Consider the following 21,879-nt stretch of genomic DNA (forward strand, 5'->3'; position numbering starts at 1 on the left):
AGTCATTTTAGACTGATCATTTTGTTTTTTATGGACTTAATGTGACAACCAGGCTTGCAGAATAAAGAAACATGCTTCACGGATGACTTAAATGAATCTGAATCTTAAAAAACATAGGTGAAAATGCCATTTTAATCTTTGTCTTCTTGCAGTGAGGCCCTGGCTCTGGTGCAGCAGATTAATATAAAACTATAGTGACACCAAGTGGTTTAAATACGCCAACGAGCTCCATGGTAAACTAATGTCACGGAAAAACCAGGCAGTTTTTAAATATTTTGAAAATTAAACACTTCTTAATATGACATAAATTCAACTTAAGATTAACAATTCAAATCATAACTGCGATTCATCAACATTTTTTGTTTCAGAGATATAAATTCCCACCTTTCCCAGCATAATTTCACTATATTTAATTTTACATTTATTTATACATAAGATATCTTAATGGAAAGATAACTTCTAAACTTAATATATATGAAATATATTATTACGATATAAAATATGATTATAATTAACAACAACAATTACTGAGCTATTGACAAAAGCAAAGATGAGAGTCCAAGCTGCTGATTGAACCAGCGTTTTAACAGTTTGTAGATAGGTTTTCCATAGATTACAATACACATCTAGGTACTTGGGACATGGAGGTGAATTTCTGGTTTTGGAGAAGGGCCAAAACCAAAATTTTCTTCTTTTTTTTTTTGAGAAACCAGAAATTCACAGCAGAAAACTTACTTGTAAATTAGTTTTGCCTTCTTTCAATTGTACTAATATATTTGCACTAAATAGAACAAAAATACTTGGTCAGATTTATTTATTTATTTATTTATTTGCAGTAAATAAATACCTCCATCTTCATCTGGACAACAGACTGATTTTACATAAATCAGCCACCCAGAGCTCTGTCTTCATGAGACTTTCATCGTAAAACACTGCCCTCTGGTGGAGGCTTCTTCAAATTGTAATGTAATACAGACTGCTACAGGAGCTCCTGCCTGCTCACCGCTATCAGCCTCTACAACAATACTTTGAAGAAGCTTGACAAATAATGTGAGTTACAACAACATTTAATCTGCCTTTGGGATCAATAAAGTATTTTTAAATTTAATTGAACTGAATTTGAAATGAAGAAACCATCGATGTATATCTCAATGGAACGAACTCCGTGCCTGACAGACTGAGCCCAGGGTAAAACCTTCCCCCTCCTACGTCATCACGCACTGTCAGCTGTTGACGGACTGGTGGGGGTTCTCTCTGTTGTCGACCTCCGGGGCCGCTCTGAATGCTCTCTCCCCGGCTCTGTGCTGTCACTGCGGCCGCTCTCAAAGGCACATGTTGTTTGTGGACCGTTCAGTAACCGAACCTATGCTGCCATGATTGCTTTGTGTCGCCTGGTTCACAGAGGACTGCTGAGCATCCGGCCGTCTTGCCGTTTGCTCGCCGGACAGGTGGATGCGGGTCCCCCGGTCCGGCCAGCCAGCTCATCCAGGTATCCCCGCTAGCTTCCCGGCTAACAGGTGTCCTCCACCAGCCCGGGCTCGGTGCTGGTACCGCCGTGTTTCTGAGTGGAAATTGTGGCGCGATGTTGGTGTTGCTGTTGATTTAAATCACTCCATTATTTAACCGGTACCGTCTGTCACCTTGTGATGTCTTTAAAGCATTAACAGTTATAAATATCATTCATACATTTTAGCAAATTTAACAAGAATCGTTTTTTATATAGCAGCTTCAAATCTAAAGCTAGTGGCAAAACTAAATTAAATCAGAATTTCTGAAAATATGTCCTGAAATCTAAATGCTAATGTACATGAACACCAAGTTAGCATCTCAGCTACATTACAGGATTTCAAATACTTTTGTTATAAAGATTTTAATTTTAACCTCCATACTCTTAGAATTTGTGCCTTAGAAATCGGTTACAAATATTTTGTTTGTTTGTCTGAAAGATTTTGAATACATTTTAAGATTCTTGCTATATCTGCATGTTTTGGCCTGTGGATGATCTGTGTGATTTTCATATTATACGTTTATCAATTATCTCTTGGTTGTAGAAAGAAAATATGTGACCAAGCTAACTGCTCAGGTTAAATATTAAAAAATATATATGAAAAGCTCCTTTTTAAACATTGACTAGAACTAAAACAAAAATCAGCACTGACCTCTTTTTTTTTTTTAAAGTTGCATTCTTGCAGATATTTGTTTTAAGTAACAGCAGGGTTCCTGTTAGACATGCTGGGAGATTCTGAGTAAAAATAATATCGTTTCACATAGATAGATAGATAGATAGATAGATAGATAGATAGATAGATAGATAGATAGATAGATAGATCATTTATTATTACTGAATGTATGACAAAAACTTGAGTTCTATCTATATTGTAAAAAGAAAATTAGGCTGGGGTAGTAATAACTGCCTTAACTTTTAAAATAAATTTGCTACTCTCATGTAGAAATCCTCTGATCTTGTGATATTTGATCGTCACAACAGTAATTTTAACAATGAAGGTTAATGATGTGAATATCTGTGCTGCACCAGCAGATGGAAGCAAAGTAATTTACTCAAAGATTATCTATTGATTTGAAAGTAGTATTGCACAACATCTTGTGGCGCTCTGTTTAAATGGTACATTCTCCATTCTACCATGGAGAAAACAAAGATACTCAGATTGTTTTTGTCATCAGAATCTGTGACTATTGATAATTTATCAACTTTCCTCAACTTGAATGTGTTTTTCTCCCCCTCAGTCCTGTCAGCTTGACTTATGACGTGTTCGACGGTAAGGGAGAGAGCACTCCCCTGGTGTTTCTCCACGGCCTCTTCGGCAGTAAATCCAACTTCCACTCGATCGCCAAGTCCTTGGTGCAGCGCACAGGCCGAAAGGTAACGCATTGATGAAGACTTCACACCCGTCTGTTGTTACGTCTGGAACAGTTAGTCATTGTGCGCTTGCGTTTGTCCGCAGCCGCTCGTCAATAGCTCTTTTTAGAGAAATTGGACGTGTGCTGGCAGCAGTCATTTGATACCGCCTCTCGGCTGATAAATGACACCTGCTTGGCTCAACTTGAATACGTTTGCCACAACACCTCTTTTGTTGGTGACGTCAGGGCTGAGAAAATTCGCTCTGTTGCCTCCTTTTCCCCCATTCCAAGTGTCTTACCTGTCCTTTGTCCAGTCAGGTGTTGACTGTAGATGCCCGTAACCACGGTAACAGCCCTCACATCCCGGAGCTGACCTATGAAGCGATGGCCGCCGATTTGAAACATCTCCTCAGCCAGCTGCACATCGAGAAGTGCGTCCTCATCGGCCACAGCATGGGCGGGAAGACCGCCATGACAACCGCTCTGACACAGGTGGGTGACCCCTAAATGTCAGCGTGTGACGAGGCGACGCTGACATCCGCACCGACCTTTTAGGTCAGGGAGGATTCAGGCACTGGCTCATTTTTGTCATGAGATAATGACACAGCAAAGTTCACATGTAAATGAAATTGAATATTTAATTTGGGTTACAACACTTTAATTATCTGGTATCTTTTTTTATTCATTACTTCAGGGGTGTCTCCTATCAGAACCACATCTGCTAACAGTGTGAATAGTTTTAGCTTATAAATGAGTTTGTAAGGCAAGGATGTCAAACTAATTTTATTTTGGGCAATATCAAGATTATGAATGTCCTTAAAACTCATTAGTAAACCTCTAAAATATGAATAAATATCCACCTCTGCACTTAATGAGTTCTTAAAGTTAAATAAAACCAAACATTGATGTAATTTGGCAGAAGACCTGAGAAAACAACAGAACAAGATTATGGCCACGGAAAAATCCAAGAATTCTGACTTTAATCTTGTGAGGTCAAAAGTCTAAAGTTCACAGGTCAAGTCAAAAGGTCAGAATTCTGAGAATTTTAACTCAGAATTTTGACTTTTTTCTCACAATTCTGGCTTTTCATCTTAAAAAACTAAAATCAGAATAATATTCTGAGAAAAAAAGCCAGAATTCTGAGAAGAAATTCTGATTTCTTTTTTCTGTGGCCCAAATTCTCTTCGATTGAAAACTGCTTTCATTTCATTGATAAAATATTATTTAAGCATACAACGGTTATTTTCAACGTTCTATTTACTTGTCCCTCTGGGCCACATAGACGACATGGCGGGCCAGATTTGGCCCCCGGGCCTTCAGTTTGACACGTGTGTTGTAGAGGATTCTGGTATCACTTTTAATCTTCAAACTTTTTATTTAGAACTTACTTGTTTTAAAGTTTCTTATGCTGTAAAGACTTCCTAGTTCAATTTGTTAAACATAATAAATGAAGTTAATTACTTTTCTTACTTAACCTACTTTACTGACTTGCTCACTTAATTACATTTGCTTTACTCATTTGCTTATTAACTTATTTATTCACTAGGTTAATCAGTCCTAACTTCCTAAAACTTAGACGTTGGTATTTTAAACTTCTAATCAAGTCCTTCAAAGCTGAGATTCTTGTTTTTCATCCCGGCCAGGCCTGTCACAATAACAAATTTTGTCCCAGTAATTTTTGCGATAAACAGTAATATTGTTGTTTTGAGACCATTTTCAGGTATTATATGGATGTTATCTTGAAAATAATTCAAGTTTGCCTTTTGAAAGACCAATAAATTAGAATTTTGCAGCAAACAATTCATGTTAGAATAAAACACGAGAACCAAAAACAATAAATTAAAGACACAACCGAAACCACAAATACAATGGATTATAATGTCTAAAAGAACATTAGTAATCGGAAAGGAAATGATCAAGTTTATTTTAATTGCGACAGGCTTGTCCACAGCTCAGCCTTTCTTTGTTGTTGTTTGCAGCCCAGTTTGGTGGAGCGGCTGGTGGTGGTGGACATCAGCCCGGCCCAAACCACCACACGCACCAACTTCCGCTTCTACATCCAGGCCATGCAGGAGATGAAGATCTCCACCGACATCCCTCGCTCCACCGCCAGGCGGATGGCTGAGGATCAGCTGCGGAGCTTAGTGAAGGTTAGAGCCGCCGCTTCTTTACGTTCATTTCACTCTACCTCCGTTCAGTATTCATCATTGAACATGTTCATCCCACAGGCGAAAACCCTGGAAAAAGTGCAGATTTGTTCCCTCCCCTGACTTATTGTTTCATTCATAAGAGTGTTTAATACCTGCTTAAGTTTTGTTATATTCTAATTTATTTAATATGACTGTTTTAGTTAATTTATTTATTTTGTAAAACTTTTAGGTTTACAACATTTGGTAACACTTTATTTAAAACAGACATGATGCTGTCAAACATGAAGGAGTCCTCACGACTGTTTATTAAGTGTCATTTGGTAAATAATGACACTTTTAATTGAATTTTAATGGAAATGTTCATGAAACTTTGCGTTAAAATATCTGTATTTACCAAATAAATCAAAGTTGAGCCTTTTTATGAATTATTTACTTAATGACACTTCATGTCAGTCTCATTCACACTCCTTCAAATAAAGTGTTACCCAACATTTTAACATTTGATTTTACATAATACTCCCCCTTTAAACTAACTAATACAATTAATTTAATACTGCTATGAGTAATAACTTCAATTTAAGTACTTTATGCTTCTTCTCTCCTACTGTGCTTGTAACATGCAGTGTGTTTGTATTTTTATTAGCCTGCCATGACAATAAATGCAGCAGAAAAAAAACAATAAAACTGATTATTTTTCAGTGCAGGAAAAGGGCAAGTATGTAAGAAGAAATTTGTATTTTGAAAGGGAAGTGAATACCGTTTTCTAAAACACAAATGGCTAAAGTTTTTAAGAAGTTGTTTCGTCATACTGTTGTTAGGCAAACGAACAGAGAACAGAGCTGGAAGCAGAGAGAGAGGGAGAGTCAGGCAGGTTACACGAGTCACAGGTGAGTTTCACACAGATGAAGGAAAAACCAAAAAAGGTTTAAAAACAAAGCAACTTAAATACAAGAACTGAAGTCCAGTTGCTTTTTTTAAAACCTTGTTTTAGTTTTGTTAGTTTGATGAACTTCAGTATTTTATTATTGAGAAAAATCTCCTATTTAGACGTGCAGTTAAGTGACAACCACACTGTCGCCGTTATTTATTATTATTCTGTGCAGTGCAGTCAATATTTGTTTATTGATTTTCATCTGTGCATACAAAATATCTAAAGGATGTATAACTTGTGGGAGACTACAGTAAATCAATATTTATGAGGAATTGCATTACTTATTACTTATTATTACGTATTACTGATTTTTATTTTTTCTTGAAAATTCCTGAGATTATTCTCAAAATTTGTGAGTTTTCTGGCAGAAATTTTGCGCTTTTTTATTTACTTTTCTCAATATATCAGGGTCATTGTAGATAGAGAAAAAATGTTAATTTCTGCCAAAATCTCAGAAGTTTTGTGATTAAGTTCAGGATTTTTTTTAGAAAACATGGAAATTTTCTAAAAAAAAATAAAAAAAATAAAATAAAATGTTCGTCGTTTGAAATTCAGACATTTCCTAGTGTTTTTTTGTAGAAAATTTCTGATACTAATCTAAAAATAACATTTTATTGTTCCCAGTAAATAATGTCCTTGTTTTTCTAGAAAATGTCTGAGATTACTCTCAAAACTTCAGAGGTTTTTGGCAGAAATGTACCACTTTTTCCCCCTACAATTATCCTAATACGCCGTAGTAGATTTTGCACGTTTAAAAGAAATAGATTTAGTTTTCAGCTTCTTTTGGGCTCGACTGAATACATTTATTTTCAGTAATTAGAACAGGATTTGGGTCACTTTCTTTCAAAACACTCGCTGTATTAAGCCAAGTTTAAGAAAGAATGAAAGCTGATTTGGGTGAGTAAAAGTCTCTGGACAAACTCAGTTTTATGTTTTGTTAAAACTTTGTGTTGTACTTTACTTTGTCCCCTCTAATAACAAAATGTAATTTCCTCCCTTCGTCCCTGCACAGGAGCACTCTGTGCGCCAGTTCCTGCTGACCAACCTGGTGGAGGAGAACGGACATTACTCCTGGAGGGTCAACCTGGAGGCCATCGCAGCTCACCTGGAGGAAATCATGAGTTTCCCCAGACTGGACACCGTCTACGAGGGGCCAACGCTGTTTCTGGGCGGAGCCAGTTCTGCTTATATCAGGTAGAAAACATCACAGAAACATTCATCTTCCAGTGATGATGAGGCTTGAAAATAGACATTTGATCTTATGCTTTCATAATATGCTGTCAGCATTTTGCTCTCGTTCGTTATTAGAGACATTTTCTTTTGATTGGAGCCATTGCACAGGAGTTGGAAAAATCTGTTCTGCATTTACAAACTTTGGTAATTTTAGCTCATCTCTAAATGTAATAGCGTTATAGATATAATTTGAATTTAGTCAGGATAATTTTTTTGCTATTATATCTGATTATAAACTAAGACAAGCCATAAAAGTAAGAAAAAATAATAATTAATCAATTTAAAATAAAAAAATATGTATTTTTATTTTATAAAGTAAATAAATATTTCATAAAAATAAATATTTTACAAAATATCTTTTGCCTCTATCAAGGGGGCTGCTAATAAAATACATTTTATCAACACTGTTACAACTGCGATAAAAAAATACAGAAGTTGTCCTATCAAAATAAAAGCATCAAATCAATAAAATTAACCATATATTATATAAATAAAACAAAGTAGCAACAATAAGCACTAAAAAGGGGATACAAACAAATAAGGAGCATAATTTGGGTTTATTTACACTAATAATTGAACATTTTTGTAGTTTTCAAACTATAACACTTTAACTCTGCTAAACTTTAAATAGTGTGAAACTAAAGTTGTTAGTCAAATTAATTGCTCCTTATTTACGACCGTCTTTGAGCTTTTCTTTCCGCTGCTGTTTGCAGCTCCGACGATTACCCAGAGATCCAACGGCTGTTCCCCAACGCCGACATCCAGTACATCCCAGACGCGAGCCACTGGATTCACGCTGACAAGCCTCTGGACTTCATCAGCTCCATCATCTCCTTCCTCCAGTCTTAGCCGCCTGCGGCCGCGCCTGCAGACTTTCTACAGCGCCTCTGAGCGTGGAGCGGAGTCGATAACGATCCTAATATTCGAGATAACAGGACCAAACCCGCTCTCTTTTGCAGCAGTCAGTTCTTACTTTTAAAGCCATTAGTCGTTCTGGTGTAAAGGATTTTAATTTATTAGTGGTTGTAGATTATCCAGCTTGTAGAAACGTTTCAGTTGACCCGTTTATAGATCCGTTTAACATCATGGGGCTGTTTTTGGAAGTAATGTACTAATCCAAAGAAACTGTCATTTGCACTGTACTGTCTTTATGTTCATATACAGTGAATCGCAAAAGTTTACGCACCTTATTTAGAAAGCCATGAAAGGATGCACTGCAAAAACACAAAATCTTACCAAGTATGTTTGGTCTCGTTTCTACACTTGAAATAAAACAAAACTAACTAAGTTAGTTTGTTTTAAGTTAAAAATTATTTAAATATTGATGGAAAAAGTACTATCTATACTTGTAGATTGTGGGAAAAATATCTTATTATAAGTGAAATTATTCCGTAACATTTTTCATTGTTGTTATGAAATAATTGACTTAAAACGAGCTGCTATATCTTGCTAAGTTACTTCTAAGTCAGTTTTGTCTTATTTCAATTGAACTATGATATCTTCACTAGGAACTAGACCAAAAATACTTGGCAAAATGTTTTTGCAGTGTAATAAATCATTTTAAACATTTATCGGGACACAAATGAAAGTCAAAAAATTAAAACAAATTGAAGCACTTTTTGATTTAATTTCAGCTTTTAGTCTGCGTTAGAAAGACTCACAACCCCTCGTCTTGACTTAACCATACCATCGCTCCTTCACAGCCCAAAACTCACTGATGTTCAGAATTTCTTTAATATGAAGAGAAGTAACCCCAGGCCATGATGCTGCCACTGCCATGTTTCACTATAGTTATAGTGTTGCTTTGTGCCAAACCTATCTTATGAAATCGTAGCCCTGAAATTAAATTTTTATTTCTTTAAACCAAAGTTTTATTAATAAAATGCACCTTCCTTTCTTTCTTTTTTTAATTTAATCTTTAACTCAGAGGATGCAGCGAATCGTAGGAACCGGTCTACCGGTCCTTCATTTCTGTCTTATCAGCCTGGCTTTTATCTTTGCAAACTTTTCTGATTATTTCAGACTGTCTTCCTAGTGCCATGCTTGTCATATAATGTGGATTTTTCTCTGAACACCATCTTCATATAAGAACCTTTATAGGCTAATGGATAAAAATTAGCTTAACTAAAAATTAACTTAACTTGACTTCAGGTTCACCAGTTTTACTATAATTGATAGAAAGCTAAACGCTGAAATTCAGTCAAAAAGTGATTCACGTATGCACACTTGATTATTACATCAAACAAAAGTTGCATTAAAATTCAAAATGAGTTGGTTATGTGCAGATTTGTGAGAGCTGCTGTATTTATGTCAGGATTGTGAAGGAAGTGTTTCTGTGTTTGCGGATGTGAGTTAAAGTAGCACTGCGGTAAAATAAAAACTGTATCTGAGGAGGTTTTGGACCCAACTGGTCAGTACTGTAACTTTGTGGTTCATTAAGAATGTCCGATGCTAGTCGGTTAAGTCGTTATAAAAACAACCCCTTTGAGAGCGCTGGTTATATTTTTATGCCAACATATTTATTATCTACTGGATTCAAGCTGGAACTTTTTCAATGCAGTATTAACACAAACTCTTTCCTGATTCTCTCAGGCTGCAACTCAAAACGCTCGGTCTTCATTTTTCCTTTGTGTCTGGCGACAAGCCGTGGTGACATTGTTGTGTCTCTGTAGTTGGTCAGTGTTTTCCCTGTTTACTGCGCGTATATTCCAGTTATCGTTATGAATAAGGCACAAGGCTAAGAGAGTATATCACCGAGTATATATGCTGCAGCGACGTATGTAGGTTCGCAATCATAGTGGTTTTGATTTAATTTCAGTCTCTTCGGGGTCGATGAGTTTGCTCCAGTAGTGAAACTGCCACATGTGAGAATAAGCAGGGTGTTGTTCATTTATTTGTATGAGCCTCTTTTGTCAAGAGGTCGTTTGCTTCTGTAAAACTTTAATAAGATTCTATAACGATGTTCAGTAGACTTTTAGATTGGCAGCTGGGTTGCCAGGTCTGTATGAATTAACATTTAAAGCACTAAATGTTTACTACAATCAGTGTTTTATGTTTGTTTGAATAGAGAAAAAGACTAAAAAAACTCAGATTAAATTAAATTATACTGATTTAAATTATTTTTATAAACCTCAACGATTAAATCCTCCTCCTATAGGATGGATTTGTGTTGTGGCACAATTTAAGAGACAGGGGGACATTTGAATGCAGATTTTGTAGTTTAAAAAAACATTTAAAAGGAGAGCTGTCCGCCAACATGTTTGAAGACTGTAATGATTTGGTCGGGATTGTATTCTGACACTATGAGCATGCCTTTTCAGCTGTTACCTTTCTGTGCTGTGTACATCTTTGTTTGTTCAACATGTTCGCACAGTGGAGGCACTTATTCTAAATAATGGAAACATATAAATTTTAAATGTTCACTAGATCCATATAGAAGTGGATTATATATAAATATATATAAGTTGCTGGAGATATTATACAATAAAATGTCTAAAACCTGTAAAAATGTTGAGCTTTTCAGTAAAAATGTATTTATTTACACCAAGTTGTAACTGTACTTTTAGGTTCTTTACATGTTGCAGTATTCAGTAATGTTTTAAATAGCAACAGATGCAAGGTGCAAAACATGTTTTCCAACAGAAAATTCATTATCGAGCTGCTTAATGGGAGTACCAGGGTTTCGACCTCTCCCCTGAAGGGCCAAAAGACCTGAGTCCAAACTGACGATTCTGATGGCTCAAATTAGCATCCCTTCTTCAATTGTAAACGTGGCCATTGACCGTCAGGCCAGAAAGGAGGAGTGGAAAATCATGCAAAACTGCTTATAGGACGCTAGCTAAAATCCTTCAGGTCAGTCGGCCCATCTCTGGACTCCAAAGGTAGAAATACAAAATGGCCTTTCTCTGGTACTCCCAGTGTTAAATCTTTTTAAATACTATTGGTTTTGACAAAATTATCTGGAAATTAAAATTTAGGGTTTTTTTACTTCAGTTTGACAGAAAAGTCAGACACTTAGGAATCCAATTCTCTTCTGGTCTGTGAACACACCATACTTGAAGCTAACAACACCCTTCAGTGTGTATGCTATTGCAGAGGGAAGACTTGGTAACTTTAAGCATCATTAATTTTTTTTAATGAAGTCAGAAGAAGCACAGATGTTAGAAGCCGTTTCATGAAAACTGATTTTCGTCTTTCATTTCCAACTTTACTTGCTTCAATAAGCAATAATTTATCAAATCTGTTCATAGTCTGCTTCACTGAAATGTGATCTTCTAATAAAAATTATATCTGAGCACCAGGTGGCTCTGAGTTATTTAAAACACAGGTCACAATCGGCCATTTCATTGGACTTGACAAGCAATAAATATAACTTTTTATTGCTTAAACCACAAAGTATGAAAGTATTTTTAAGCATTTTTATTTAGTTCTGTAATTTTGATCAAAATTACATCATTAAGAAAATACACATTTGTTAATAAAATAGAAGAATAGTTCCTTTTATTCAGAAACCATAAAATGGTCATAATAGTGAAACCCTTTTTTACAAACACACCAACACGACGTAGCACAGCCTCTACTTACATTATCAATAAATAACAAAGGCTGAAACAACATCCTGAATGCTTTAGTTTGTAGTTTACATGGTTTGTTGTTTTTGTGATTTTGAGTTGGAAAAAATAAACTCAGATTAATTGTGCAACTAAAACTCTGTGAAAAGTATCAGAAGTTGTTAGCATTTCTAATAGGTTGTAGCACGTTGTGAATATATTCCTTTACTGTTTGATAAACAGGACTGGAGAAAAATATGTCCTTGTTTTTCTCATAATAGTTAACTTGGTTTCTGCTCACAACAATTCAAGAATCCCGACATGCAACTAGAGCAAGACCGAGTAAATACAACTACTTACTAAATATTTCTCTATTGCTGGACTGGAGAATGTCTCCTCTTCAAACCTGAGTCACATCCAAACTAAAAGCTCAGCAGATTCATGTGAGACCGGCTTTCTGGTGTCAAATGGGACTCCCATCACTGTGACCAGTCAAACGAACAATAAGCAGCATGTTTTTAATTCATGAGTCTTTAGGAAGATCCAGTCTATTAAATGTCCTGACGGCTTCAGTCGAGCGAAACCGCCTGGAAGCCATCGTCTGTCCTGCCCCACTCCTTCTCCTGCTCGGCTGCGTCCTGATACCCGAGGCGAGGCCTGCTCTTCCTCAGCTTGTCCCGCCAGGTGCGCGTCCCGCCGTTGGGAGAAGAAGCGAGCGGAGAAGCATTGATGCTGGGAGTTAGAGGAGGAGAACTGGCAGATTTGTTCACAAAGATCTGGTTGGAGTTGGTGGTGGGAGGTGCAGGTGACGTGTACAAGAAGTTGACCGGCCGCTGGAGGGGAGGCTGCTTGTTTCTCCGCAGCAGGCCCTTGCGAGAAGGCTTATTCTGGGCCTGCTGCTCTGCCAGCTGCTGGCTCAGCACCTGCTGCTGGAGGAGACGCTGGAAGTCCTCCTGAGGAGAGCAGGGAGAAAACAAAAAGGTTAAGAGCCAATCATATACTTGCCTTTTGTATAAAGAGGTCGTTTGCTTCTGTAAGACTTTAATAAGAAACGTTGATTCTATTGGCCGGAAATTTTGCGCATGCGCACAACGGCGGAGGGCAAAAAGATTATCCTTTGACACGCTATCCGTAGCAATTCAGTCAACTAAATAAAACCTGAAGATGTTGGTATGAATTTAGTGCAGTATACCACAGCACAGGTTACAAAAAAAAAAAGTGCAAAAAACCGTTAAAGAACAACTCAAAACCACTTTTTTCTCCTCACTTCCTGGGTCGGCTACGTTACGCGCAGACTCGTTGCCATAGCAACTGGCAACAACGATGCTTTAAGTTTCTAGATTCAACACTAAAAAAAAAAACACTTAAACATTTCCAACACAAAGAACAGAACATTCAGTCCATTACAGTTTCATGTTTTTAGGCTTGATGTATATTTTGCAATTATTAATAAGTGATCGCTGTGGTAGATTAGCTACCGCTGCTATTAGCCAAGCTAACACAGCGGTGGTTGGTTAGCTAACTTAAACAACTGCTCTAACATCTGTCAGATAGTAGAGGTGTTTATTTCGCCTCTTTTTACTTTTATGACTGAACCGAAACATACCGAACTCCACATCACATCCATAGATATGAATACAGTCACATCTACACGTTAAGGTTGTCAAAGTCACGCACAGTACCGCGTTGATTACAGTGAAAAACACTTTGTTTCAAATTTTCCATGTTAAATTATAAATGAATATCATAATCCCATACTGATGTAGTTTTTTTTGTGAGGGGTAAATTTTGTTAAACGTTTAAAATAACACTTTCTTTTGTCTACCTTGCTTTTGAAAGTAAAATATAAATTGACTTCTTCTCATTTAATGTTTTCTTATGTTAAATATTTTTTCAGCGCATGAGTGTAAAGGCAATAATCAATAACAAATGATAATGCTGTGCTCTTTAGTGTATGAATAACAAACTGGGTGTACTCAGACACACCTACATGAAAAACAATGACTAAACATATTCTTGATTCTTCTCAAACTACCATGCAAAAGATTAATAAAAACTTATTTATAAGTGACAAGATTCTCATATTACTAATGTTAATTAAAAAAGTATTGAAAGAAAAAATATTTACACATTTATACCATTAAATCTGAATTATTCATGCTGTTTTGGGAGCATGTTGGTGAAGTTTTTCTCACTGAAACAGTCTGCATGAATGTTAAACTGGTCCAGCAGCAGACTGACTCACTGATGATAGAAAAATGGACAAAGCTGTAAATGTTTTACGCCTCAAAGAGCAAAAAGAGAAGCTTAGAATCTAAGCAAATCTAATCCTTGACATTTAATGAGCCTTTTTTTAATAGCTGACTCCCATAAATGTACTGTCCTATTTTACTCTGCTTTATTTTAATCTATCCCATAAAAAACACAGTTTTTAGCTATAACATGACAAAATCTAAAAGGGTTTAACAGCTGCTCTACGGAGCTAAATCGGGGCCATAAAGTTTGTTCAAAACAAAATAAAGCTGAAATAAAAAAATTGAAACTGAAAAAAGTTTTGAAACTCAAAGTTTGACACTGAAAAAAATAAGATTTTTAAACTGAAAAAATGTTAAACAGATTCAACATTTTTTTTGTCAATTTCAGTTTTTTTTCTTTTGAACAAACTTTATGGCCTCAGTTTAGCTCCATACTGTTCCATCAGTTGGAAATGCAACTCAGAGTCTTGTTAAAATGTCCTGTTGTAATGATTTCATATCATTATTTGGTATTAAAAATGAATCCATACCTAATTTCATATAATAGCTGTCCATAAAATATCTCTTGGTGTAAATTTGCTTAAGCTGCGGACCCAGCTCAGTGTCGTGTGTTTTTACTACATGGTGCAGGAAGCTCAGTGCAAACAGGGAGAACAAAACCCTGAGGCCAAATACCAGCTGCTGCTAACGAGTTACAGATGCTCATTGCAATGTAAATTAGTTTTAATTGGAGTTTCTGCCTGCGTCATTCATCTCCTAACCTGGCCTTGGTTAAAATCTTCTGCGTCACTGTTTGCTTCTGTTCAACATTTCCAAGCTTTTCTTGCCGAGTTTCACATTGTACTCTCTGTTGACTTTAGTTCTGTGTTTAGCCAAAGAACACACCCTTCCTCTGCTTCTGCTGAACATTGAACCTGTCTCCGGTTTACCTTCCAGGCCTCCAGCTCCAGCGACAGCTCCAGACGTTTCTGTGCCGCCTCCAGCAGCTGGTTGTTCAGCACCATCATCTCGGTCTTACTCCGCAGCACCTCGCCCTCCATCGCCTTCTTCCTGTGCAGCAAAAACAGAAGAAGTGAATCACTCCTTAGAATAGATTTACAGCTTTCAGCTTCCCTTTTCTGCCAGAAGTATTGATTTGTGAAAAAACAACAAAAAGTAGTGCGACAGTTTGTGTGAGAACTCACTTCTCTATGGCCTCGTCTCTGTCCCTCAGAGCCTGCTGCAGGACGGCACTCTCCTCTGCTCCACTTACTCCAGGTTTTGAATCCTGAACGGAGAATCAACCACAAGAGGCATTATAAACTCAGTTCAGTTTAAATTATTTTTTTCTCATTTGGATTAGTTGCATCTATTCCTCCTGCAGTTCACACATTCAACAAAAACACATAACATATATAGATCACATGGTAACACTTTATTTGAATCAAATAGCCCTTTATGTTATGGAAATATATGACAACGTATAAGGATCATTGTGAATACAAAAAAAAAAACGAAGTACATTACCGCCCAAAAAATTCAACATTTTCCAGAACAAAAAAATTTCTAAGCTCCAAAAATTTTAAAATTACAAGAAAAATCTCAACAATTTTAAGATTAATCTCAGAAATGTTCTCGAAAAAACATTTCGAAATATTTGAGTTTCCAAAGGCAAACATTTTTGATGTTGAAAATACCTATCTTTATTCTAGAACATTTCTGAGATTATGCTCAAAATTTCTGTTTCATCTCAGACATGTCCTTGTTTTTTCCAAAACATTTCTGAGACTTTTGGCGTAAATGAACTCTTCCTTGTTTTTGTGTACAACGCCCCTAAATAATACGGCGTCATAGAAAGACAATCAACTCTTGTCAAAAAAAAGAAAACTGGGTTTTTAAGAAAATGGCCGCTTACCAGTTATTTGTTAGTTGATTGATAGGAGCAATTAACTATTGATTGTCGACAACTTGCATTACTAGTTGGGAGTGAAATGATAACCCAGTTTATAACTTTCTCTTTAATAATTGACGCAGAGAAACAAGAATCTCAGATACTTTTAGACGTGAACTTGTCAGACCACATAGCTGAGCGCCCCTGGGTGGAGTCCTCATCTCAGCGATGCATTTTTCAGTGAACAATGCTTCACCAGATCACGCGATCCTCTCAAATGACAGAAGAAGCTTCAGGGGAAATTTTGAGAATATGACGACTTTGGTGCCCTGCCAAAACGCTTCGTTATCTTTTATCTTTATAAAAGTGAAACCATCCTTAAATAAGTTGGATCTTAATCACTTATTTAAAGGAATAAGAGCCAAAGATTTCTTATGGTTGTTTTGTTTTTTTTACACGAAATCTCTTCTGAGCTCCTATTTTTTTATTCTGTTGGTTCCACCATTGATGTTTTAAGAAATATACAAAAAAAGCAGTTTTCTGTGTAAACTCCACTTTTGTCTCAGCTCATTCGTTTCTCAGAAATGAGCTGAGACTAAACTCTTGTGAGCGACACGCCGACTGAAATCAACTGAAACTAAAGGAATGCAGGTGAAACTAGCAAAAGTATTCATTCGTTTCACATTTTGTCATGTTGCAAACACAAACTTCTGTGTAGTTAATTTGTTGTGAGGGAGACCAAGAAAGTCAGGTTAGGCCAAAAATAAACATTTTCACCTTAATGTAAAACCCTTTGTGTAGCAAAAAATAAACAATTAACTGAGCACCAAGCCCACAATAGCACCATAGTGCCGTGGGAATGCTAGTCTTCAAGGGGGGAAAGGAAGCAGTAGACTACAAAGTAACAATTTGGAAAATATAAACAGTATTGTATAACCTATACAGACCACCCCAAATATGAAACATGGTAGCAGCAGCGTCATCCTGTGGGGAAGCTTTTCCTAACAGATACATGGAAACTGAGTTAACAGAAAGAAGGATAGAGCTGAATGATGAAAATCTGTTACAGGCTGCAAATGATTTAAGATTACCGTATTTTCCGGCCTATAGAGCGCACCTCTATGCTTTAAGCCGCACCCACAAAGTTTTTTTTGTTTTTTTTTTTTAAATGGGACCGTACATAAAGCCGCACCGAGCTATAAGCCGCTGGCATCTCCGCCGCTCTCGGTTTTCCACAAACCGATATATCTACTATTAAGGACGCAGCCCTCCGTCTCCAACCCCGAACCGTGGATTCCTTCGACCGGTACTGCCAGATCGATAGCCCTCAACTTAAAAGCGGCATCATATTAACTTCTTCGTGTTGTTTCCATGATGAGGGGGTATGAGTTTGAAAACATTTCTCCGTCGTGCCTGCTGCTAGCATACTTTCTTCTTTGATTTCCAATTTTGACTTCCATTGATTCACTTTCTGCTAAAGAGCCCCCTGGCGGTTGAAGAAAAATCCACAAAAAAGCCACACGGGCCAATAAACTGTATGGTTCAATGTGTGGGGGGAAAGTAGCGGCTTATAGTCTGAAAAATACGGTATATTAGGTTATGTTCACACTGCAGTCTGAAGTGACCCAAATCCGGGTTTTTTCCCCTCTTAATGTGACCTGAATCTGATCATCATTGATACTGGACAAAACGTCACTATTCTGCTCCTGATACGCCAAGCGGAAAGAAAAACAACAACCATGGCGGACAATAATGAGGATTAAGTTGTTAATGTGCTGGATCCAGTCGGACATCAAGTTCAAAATTGTAAGATAAGCTCTGCCATTAGCATACACCTTTACTTCCGCAAACACTGAGCGCTTCTTCTTCTTCTTCTTCTTCTTCTTCTTTTTAATGGCGGTTGGTGAAAACACTGAGCTCGCGACGTGGTTATTGCGCCCTCTACTGCGCATGTTCCCTCGGGAGATCATACATGTCGCATGTATTTGGAAGTGGGATCAACCAGGGCAAAAACTGAATACAATTTCACAAAAAAAAGTCGGAATTGTGTGAAATTATTATTAGGAGTTTCCCTTCCAAAAATACAATAATTGTTGGTATATTTATACATTGCTTAAAAACTGACTCTAGTGATGGAAAACCTTAAGTAGAATGAATAAATCCAACAAGAGGAAGAAGTTCGCAGGGTGTGGCTCTTACTTGCTCGGTATGGCTGATTGCCAGCTGTCGAGCCACATTCTTCAGCTCCGCCAGGGCAGAGTCCAGGCGGTTCTCCCCGCCTCGCGGCTCGGGTCGGCCGGACTCTGACGCTATCAGCGGCTGCAGCAGCCTTAGAACCGACAGAACCTCGTCTGTGACCTGCGATAAAGATCAAACTGACGTTATAAAGAGCTTTGCAGAGGTATGCCGTGTCCCGACTTTGGCTACGGGCCTCACCCTCTCTCGGTGCTGGCTCCAGCCGGAGCTTCCCTGCAGTTTGTCCACCTGAGCCTTCAGCTTGATGCTCCTCCTGCGGGACAGCTCCACTTCCCTGCGGACCTCTTTGAGCTATCAAGCAACACAACAACACTCAATTTAAGCATGTTAGTCAGGAATGCAGGCAATTATTGCCTAAGAGGATGAAAATAAAAATACAACTTCTTGACATTTTAACTCGATATGTAAACAGAAACTGCTAATCTAGATGCCTGAGTGAAACTATGGGTGAAAAATGCAGTTGTGCTGGCTCATAAACACTAAGAACTAGTACCGTAATACACTGAAGACACACCAATATGCAAATATATTTATAAAGGACAAAACAATTTTTAAACAGAAATGGGTTTTTTTTAAAAAAGGTATAATTATCTCTAGAAACCTGCCTGTATGCAAAAATAAATCATAGTTACTGCAGAGTTTTACCACTGTTTTTTTTTTTAACTTTCTAAATATTTTGTGAAACTCCTGAAAAATATGAAAGGGCTGTAGCAGCAAGTAGCCTCCAGCAGCAGGTATCCCTTTCCAATATTAATAATAATTGTTATTATAGAACATTTGCAGCTCTTTACATAAGATTAAACCAGCAATAAAACACAATAGATAGTAGAATAAAGTAAAAAGATAATAAAAAACCTACTGAGCTTTTACATAAATGTTTTGAGTCTTAATTGAAGAGGCGCAGGAATAAATCTGAGTTTATTCCAGCGTCTGCACTGCAAAATTATCAAATATTAATGAGTATTTCTGTCTAGTTTCTACTGCAAATATCTTAGTACAGTTAACATAAGATAAGAATAACTTACAAGTAACTTTTCAGCAATATGCAAGAGCTTGGTTTAAGCAAATTGTTCCTTAATAATGATTAAAAAGTAGTAATTATAGAAGATTAATATGTATAACAAGATATTTTAAATAATCTGCCAATGGAGCTAGTACTTCATCATCAATACTGAGAAATAATTGACTTAAACAAGCTCCTGTTTCTTGCTGAAAAGTTACTTCTAAGTTAGTTTTGTGCAAGTATAATAAGATATTTGCCCTAGAAACTAGACCAGAAATACTTGGTAAGATTTTGTGTTTTTGCAGTGTATCTGCCCCATTTTCACATAAAACGTAATGTCTGATCAAAGGTCGACTTTATGGTGTTTTCTTTGTAATTAAGAGTTTTTATTGTGTAAAGCACCTTGAACCAACTTGCTGCTGAAATATACAAATAAACATGATTGGTTGATAAAAAGAAAATTTGCATATTTCAAATACACACAAACAAAATAAACTAAAGCTATAAATGAAGATGAGTTTGATGCCTCACCGTATCGGAGACGTGTGTCAGCGTCCTGCGCCTGCTGAGCGGCCTGCCGGTGCTGATCAGGTCCGGTAAGGTTTTGTCGGCGTAGAACCTCTGGAAGGGGCTGTCTCCCGGTCCCGACCCGGTTCCGGCCTTTAAAGAGTCCATCGCCTCCTCTGACGGCAGCTCGCTTGGACTGTCCGTCTCCTCGGACTGAGTGATGCTGCGGCTGTCGCTGGCCTCATCCTCGTCTTTTACGTTCTGGTCAAAGTTGAAGTAGGAGTTGATGAAAGGCATCAGATCAGAGCAAAGCCCCTCATCGGTGCTGCTGCAGATCAGATCTTCTTCTGGTTCCTCTGGGTCCATCTGTGGTTCTGGTTCTGCTGGGAGGACGTTCGGTGTGTATGATGTGGCTTTCCTCTCCTCCAGTCTGCACAGGGAGGAGTGAAGCAGGTCGCTGGAGGCCAGCCGAGGCCTCAGTCGCTCGTTGAGCTCCGAGAACGGTTTGGAGTAATCCATGACGACTCCGAGAGAGGAAGACCATCTGAGGAAGAGCTGCAAACAGGTGGAAAACAAAGACTTTAAAGCCAGGAGGAGGGAGGAAGGCGGTCAGAATGCGACTGAACCAGTCCTACCTGATCTCCGCGCGTCGTTACAGGATCTAACATGACATGATGTGACATCACAGGAGGCTGTGGCTTCACGCAGCCTGTCTGGGCTTTCTTCCTCTTTTTGATTGCTACACAAACTCGTGACGCGGAGACATACCAAAGCAGCAGGGAAGCAGAGAGGGCGGGGCTTCTGATGCTTAAACACAATGAAATCATCTAATCCTGACGCAGGACACCTGACTGCTGCTGGAGCCAAACGTCACTGCAAAACCACAAAATCCTGCCAAGTGGTGTTTGGTCCGGTTTCTAGAGCAAATATCTTAGTTCACGTAAACATACAAGTAACTTTTCAGCAAGATATAGGAGTTTATTTTAGGTTAATAATTTCTTAATATTGATGAAAAGTGCTAGTTACATTGGAGGATAAATTCTCTTATAAAAATACATTTTCCCCATGTTATAAGTGAAACAATTTACCCAAAAAAACAAGTACTTTTTCAGAAATATTAGATGTTTCTGACTTAAAATAGTTCCCATATCTTACTAAAATGTTACTTTTAAGTTAGTTTTGTCTTATTTCAAGTATGCTAAGATATTTGCTTTAGAAACTAGACAAAAATACTTGGTAAGATTTTGTGTTTTTGCAGTGATGCTGATAAAAATCGCTGATAGAAAGAGACGCTGACTGGAATAATTTACTCAAAGGAAACTAGTGCTGCTGGAATCAAACATCACTGCTAAAATACAAAATGTTGCCAAGTGTGTTTTGGTTTAGTTTCTAATGCAAAAGATCTTCACTGGAAATAAGTAACGCAAACAAAGTAACTTTTCAGCAACATATAAGAGCTTGTTTTGAGTAAACAATTTATTATTGATGAAAAATTACTAGTTACATTGGCAAATAAATTCACTTTAACAAGACACTTTCCTCATGTAATAAGTGAAACAAGTACTTTTTAATCAATATTAAGAAACTACTAACTTAAAACAAGCTCCTACATCTTGGTGAAAATGTATTCCTAAGTTAGTTTTGTCTTATTTTGAGTGAACTAAGATATTTGTGCTTAAAACTAGACTAAAAATAGTTGATAAGATTTTGTGTTTTTGCAGCAGATAAAAATGCTGATAAAAGAGACGCTGACTGGAATAATTTGCTCATAGGAAACGAGTTATTTTTATAAACCTACACACATGATTAGTCACTGGTTTATTTTTAGTCTGAAAAGTTCTTGGGGAAAACACCAGATTACTTATAGAGGATGGTGGTGACAACGCTCCAGCAGAGGTGAGTCAACAACCAACGGAGAACTTTGATGCTGTTTTATTCTCATCTTAAAACATAAGTTTTCTTTCTTTTTACTAAACACACTATTCAGGTAATTGAGTGTTTAAGCCTGTTTTTAATTGCGGTAAAGTAGGACACTTAACTGTGAAACGAAAGCATTTCCTTCTGATCACCAGATCTTTTGATTGCCATTGTTTTCTCCTCTGATAGCCAAACTAGTTTAAATCTACATCTGAAGACATTAAAATCTAATTTATTTTTGTAATTTATTTAAAATCTCACACAGAGAATGTGTTTATATGTGGTCATTTTGATAATAATCGCTTATAGCTAATGAAAATCCAAAATTCAGTGTATAAGACCAATAAT

The 21,879-nt window shown here is 37.2% G+C and overlaps 2 protein-coding genes across 3 annotated transcripts; one reads left to right on the forward strand and one right to left on the reverse strand.

The window, feature by feature from the left end:
- The first annotated feature begins 1,237 nt into the window (after positions 1 to 1,237).
- Positions 1,238 to 9,567, forward strand: abhd11 (abhydrolase domain containing 11). 2 transcript variants are annotated; one of them, XM_005813987.2, is made up of 6 exons: positions 1,238 to 1,489; positions 2,746 to 2,881; positions 3,178 to 3,351; positions 4,839 to 5,009; positions 6,953 to 7,134; positions 7,887 to 9,567. In XM_005813987.2, exons 1-6 carry the CDS (start codon positions 1,374 to 1,376, stop codon positions 8,020 to 8,022), a joined length of 915 nt encoding a protein of 304 aa, XP_005814044.1. In that variant the 5' UTR covers positions 1,238 to 1,373; the 3' UTR covers positions 8,023 to 9,567. The 2 variants fall into 2 exon arrangements, with proteins under 2 accessions (XP_005814044.1, XP_014330006.1); XM_014474520.2 differs by having other exon boundaries at positions 1,400 to 1,489; positions 3,174 to 3,351.
- A 2,084-nt stretch (positions 9,568 to 11,651) lies between these two features.
- LOC111610078 lies at positions 11,652 to 20,506 on the reverse strand. Its single transcript, XM_023342360.1, has 7 exons — positions 20,250 to 20,506; positions 19,639 to 20,169; positions 18,285 to 18,395; positions 18,048 to 18,206; positions 15,163 to 15,245; positions 14,908 to 15,028; positions 11,652 to 12,676 (listed from the first exon to the last, which is right to left on the reverse strand). Exons 1-7 carry the CDS (start codon positions 20,439 to 20,441, stop codon positions 12,293 to 12,295), a joined length of 1,581 nt encoding a protein of 526 aa, XP_023198128.1. The 5' UTR covers positions 20,442 to 20,506; the 3' UTR covers positions 11,652 to 12,292.
- Positions 20,507 to 21,879: the final 1,373 nt, after the last annotated feature.

The sequence above is a fragment of the Xiphophorus maculatus genome, chromosome 11, assembly GCF_002775205.1.
Source record: "Xiphophorus maculatus strain JP 163 A chromosome 11, X_maculatus-5.0-male, whole genome shotgun sequence".
Taxonomy (NCBI): domain Eukaryota; kingdom Metazoa; phylum Chordata; class Actinopteri; order Cyprinodontiformes; family Poeciliidae; genus Xiphophorus; species Xiphophorus maculatus.

What these genes read in the sequence shown, in the direction of transcription:
- LOC111610078 (XM_023342360.1), bottom strand. Translation starts at nt 20,441, where the DNA reads ATGATTTCATTGTGTTTAAGCATCAGAAGCCCCGCCCTCTCTGCTTCC. An exon ending in TGACACACGTCTCCGATACG is followed by an intron (nt 18,396 to 19,638) that starts GTGAGGCATCAA and finishes GTTGCTTGATAG; the next exon opens with CTCAAAGAGGTCCGCAGGGA. An exon ending in AGAGACGAGGCCATAGAGAA is followed by an intron (nt 15,029 to 15,162) that starts GTGAGTTCTCAC and finishes TTTGCTGCACAG; the next exon opens with GAAGAAGGCGATGGAGGGCG.
- abhd11 (XM_005813987.2), top strand. Translation starts at nt 1,374, where the DNA reads ATGATTGCTTTGTGTCGCCTGGTTCACAGAGGACTGCTGAGCATCCGG. An exon ending in AGCTGCGGAGCTTAGTGAAG is followed by an intron (nt 5,010 to 6,952) that starts GTTAGAGCCGCC and finishes GTCCCTGCACAG; the next exon opens with GAGCACTCTGTGCGCCAGTT. An exon ending in GCCAGTTCTGCTTATATCAG is followed by an intron (nt 7,135 to 7,886) that starts GTAGAAAACATC and finishes TGCTGTTTGCAG; the next exon opens with CTCCGACGATTACCCAGAGA.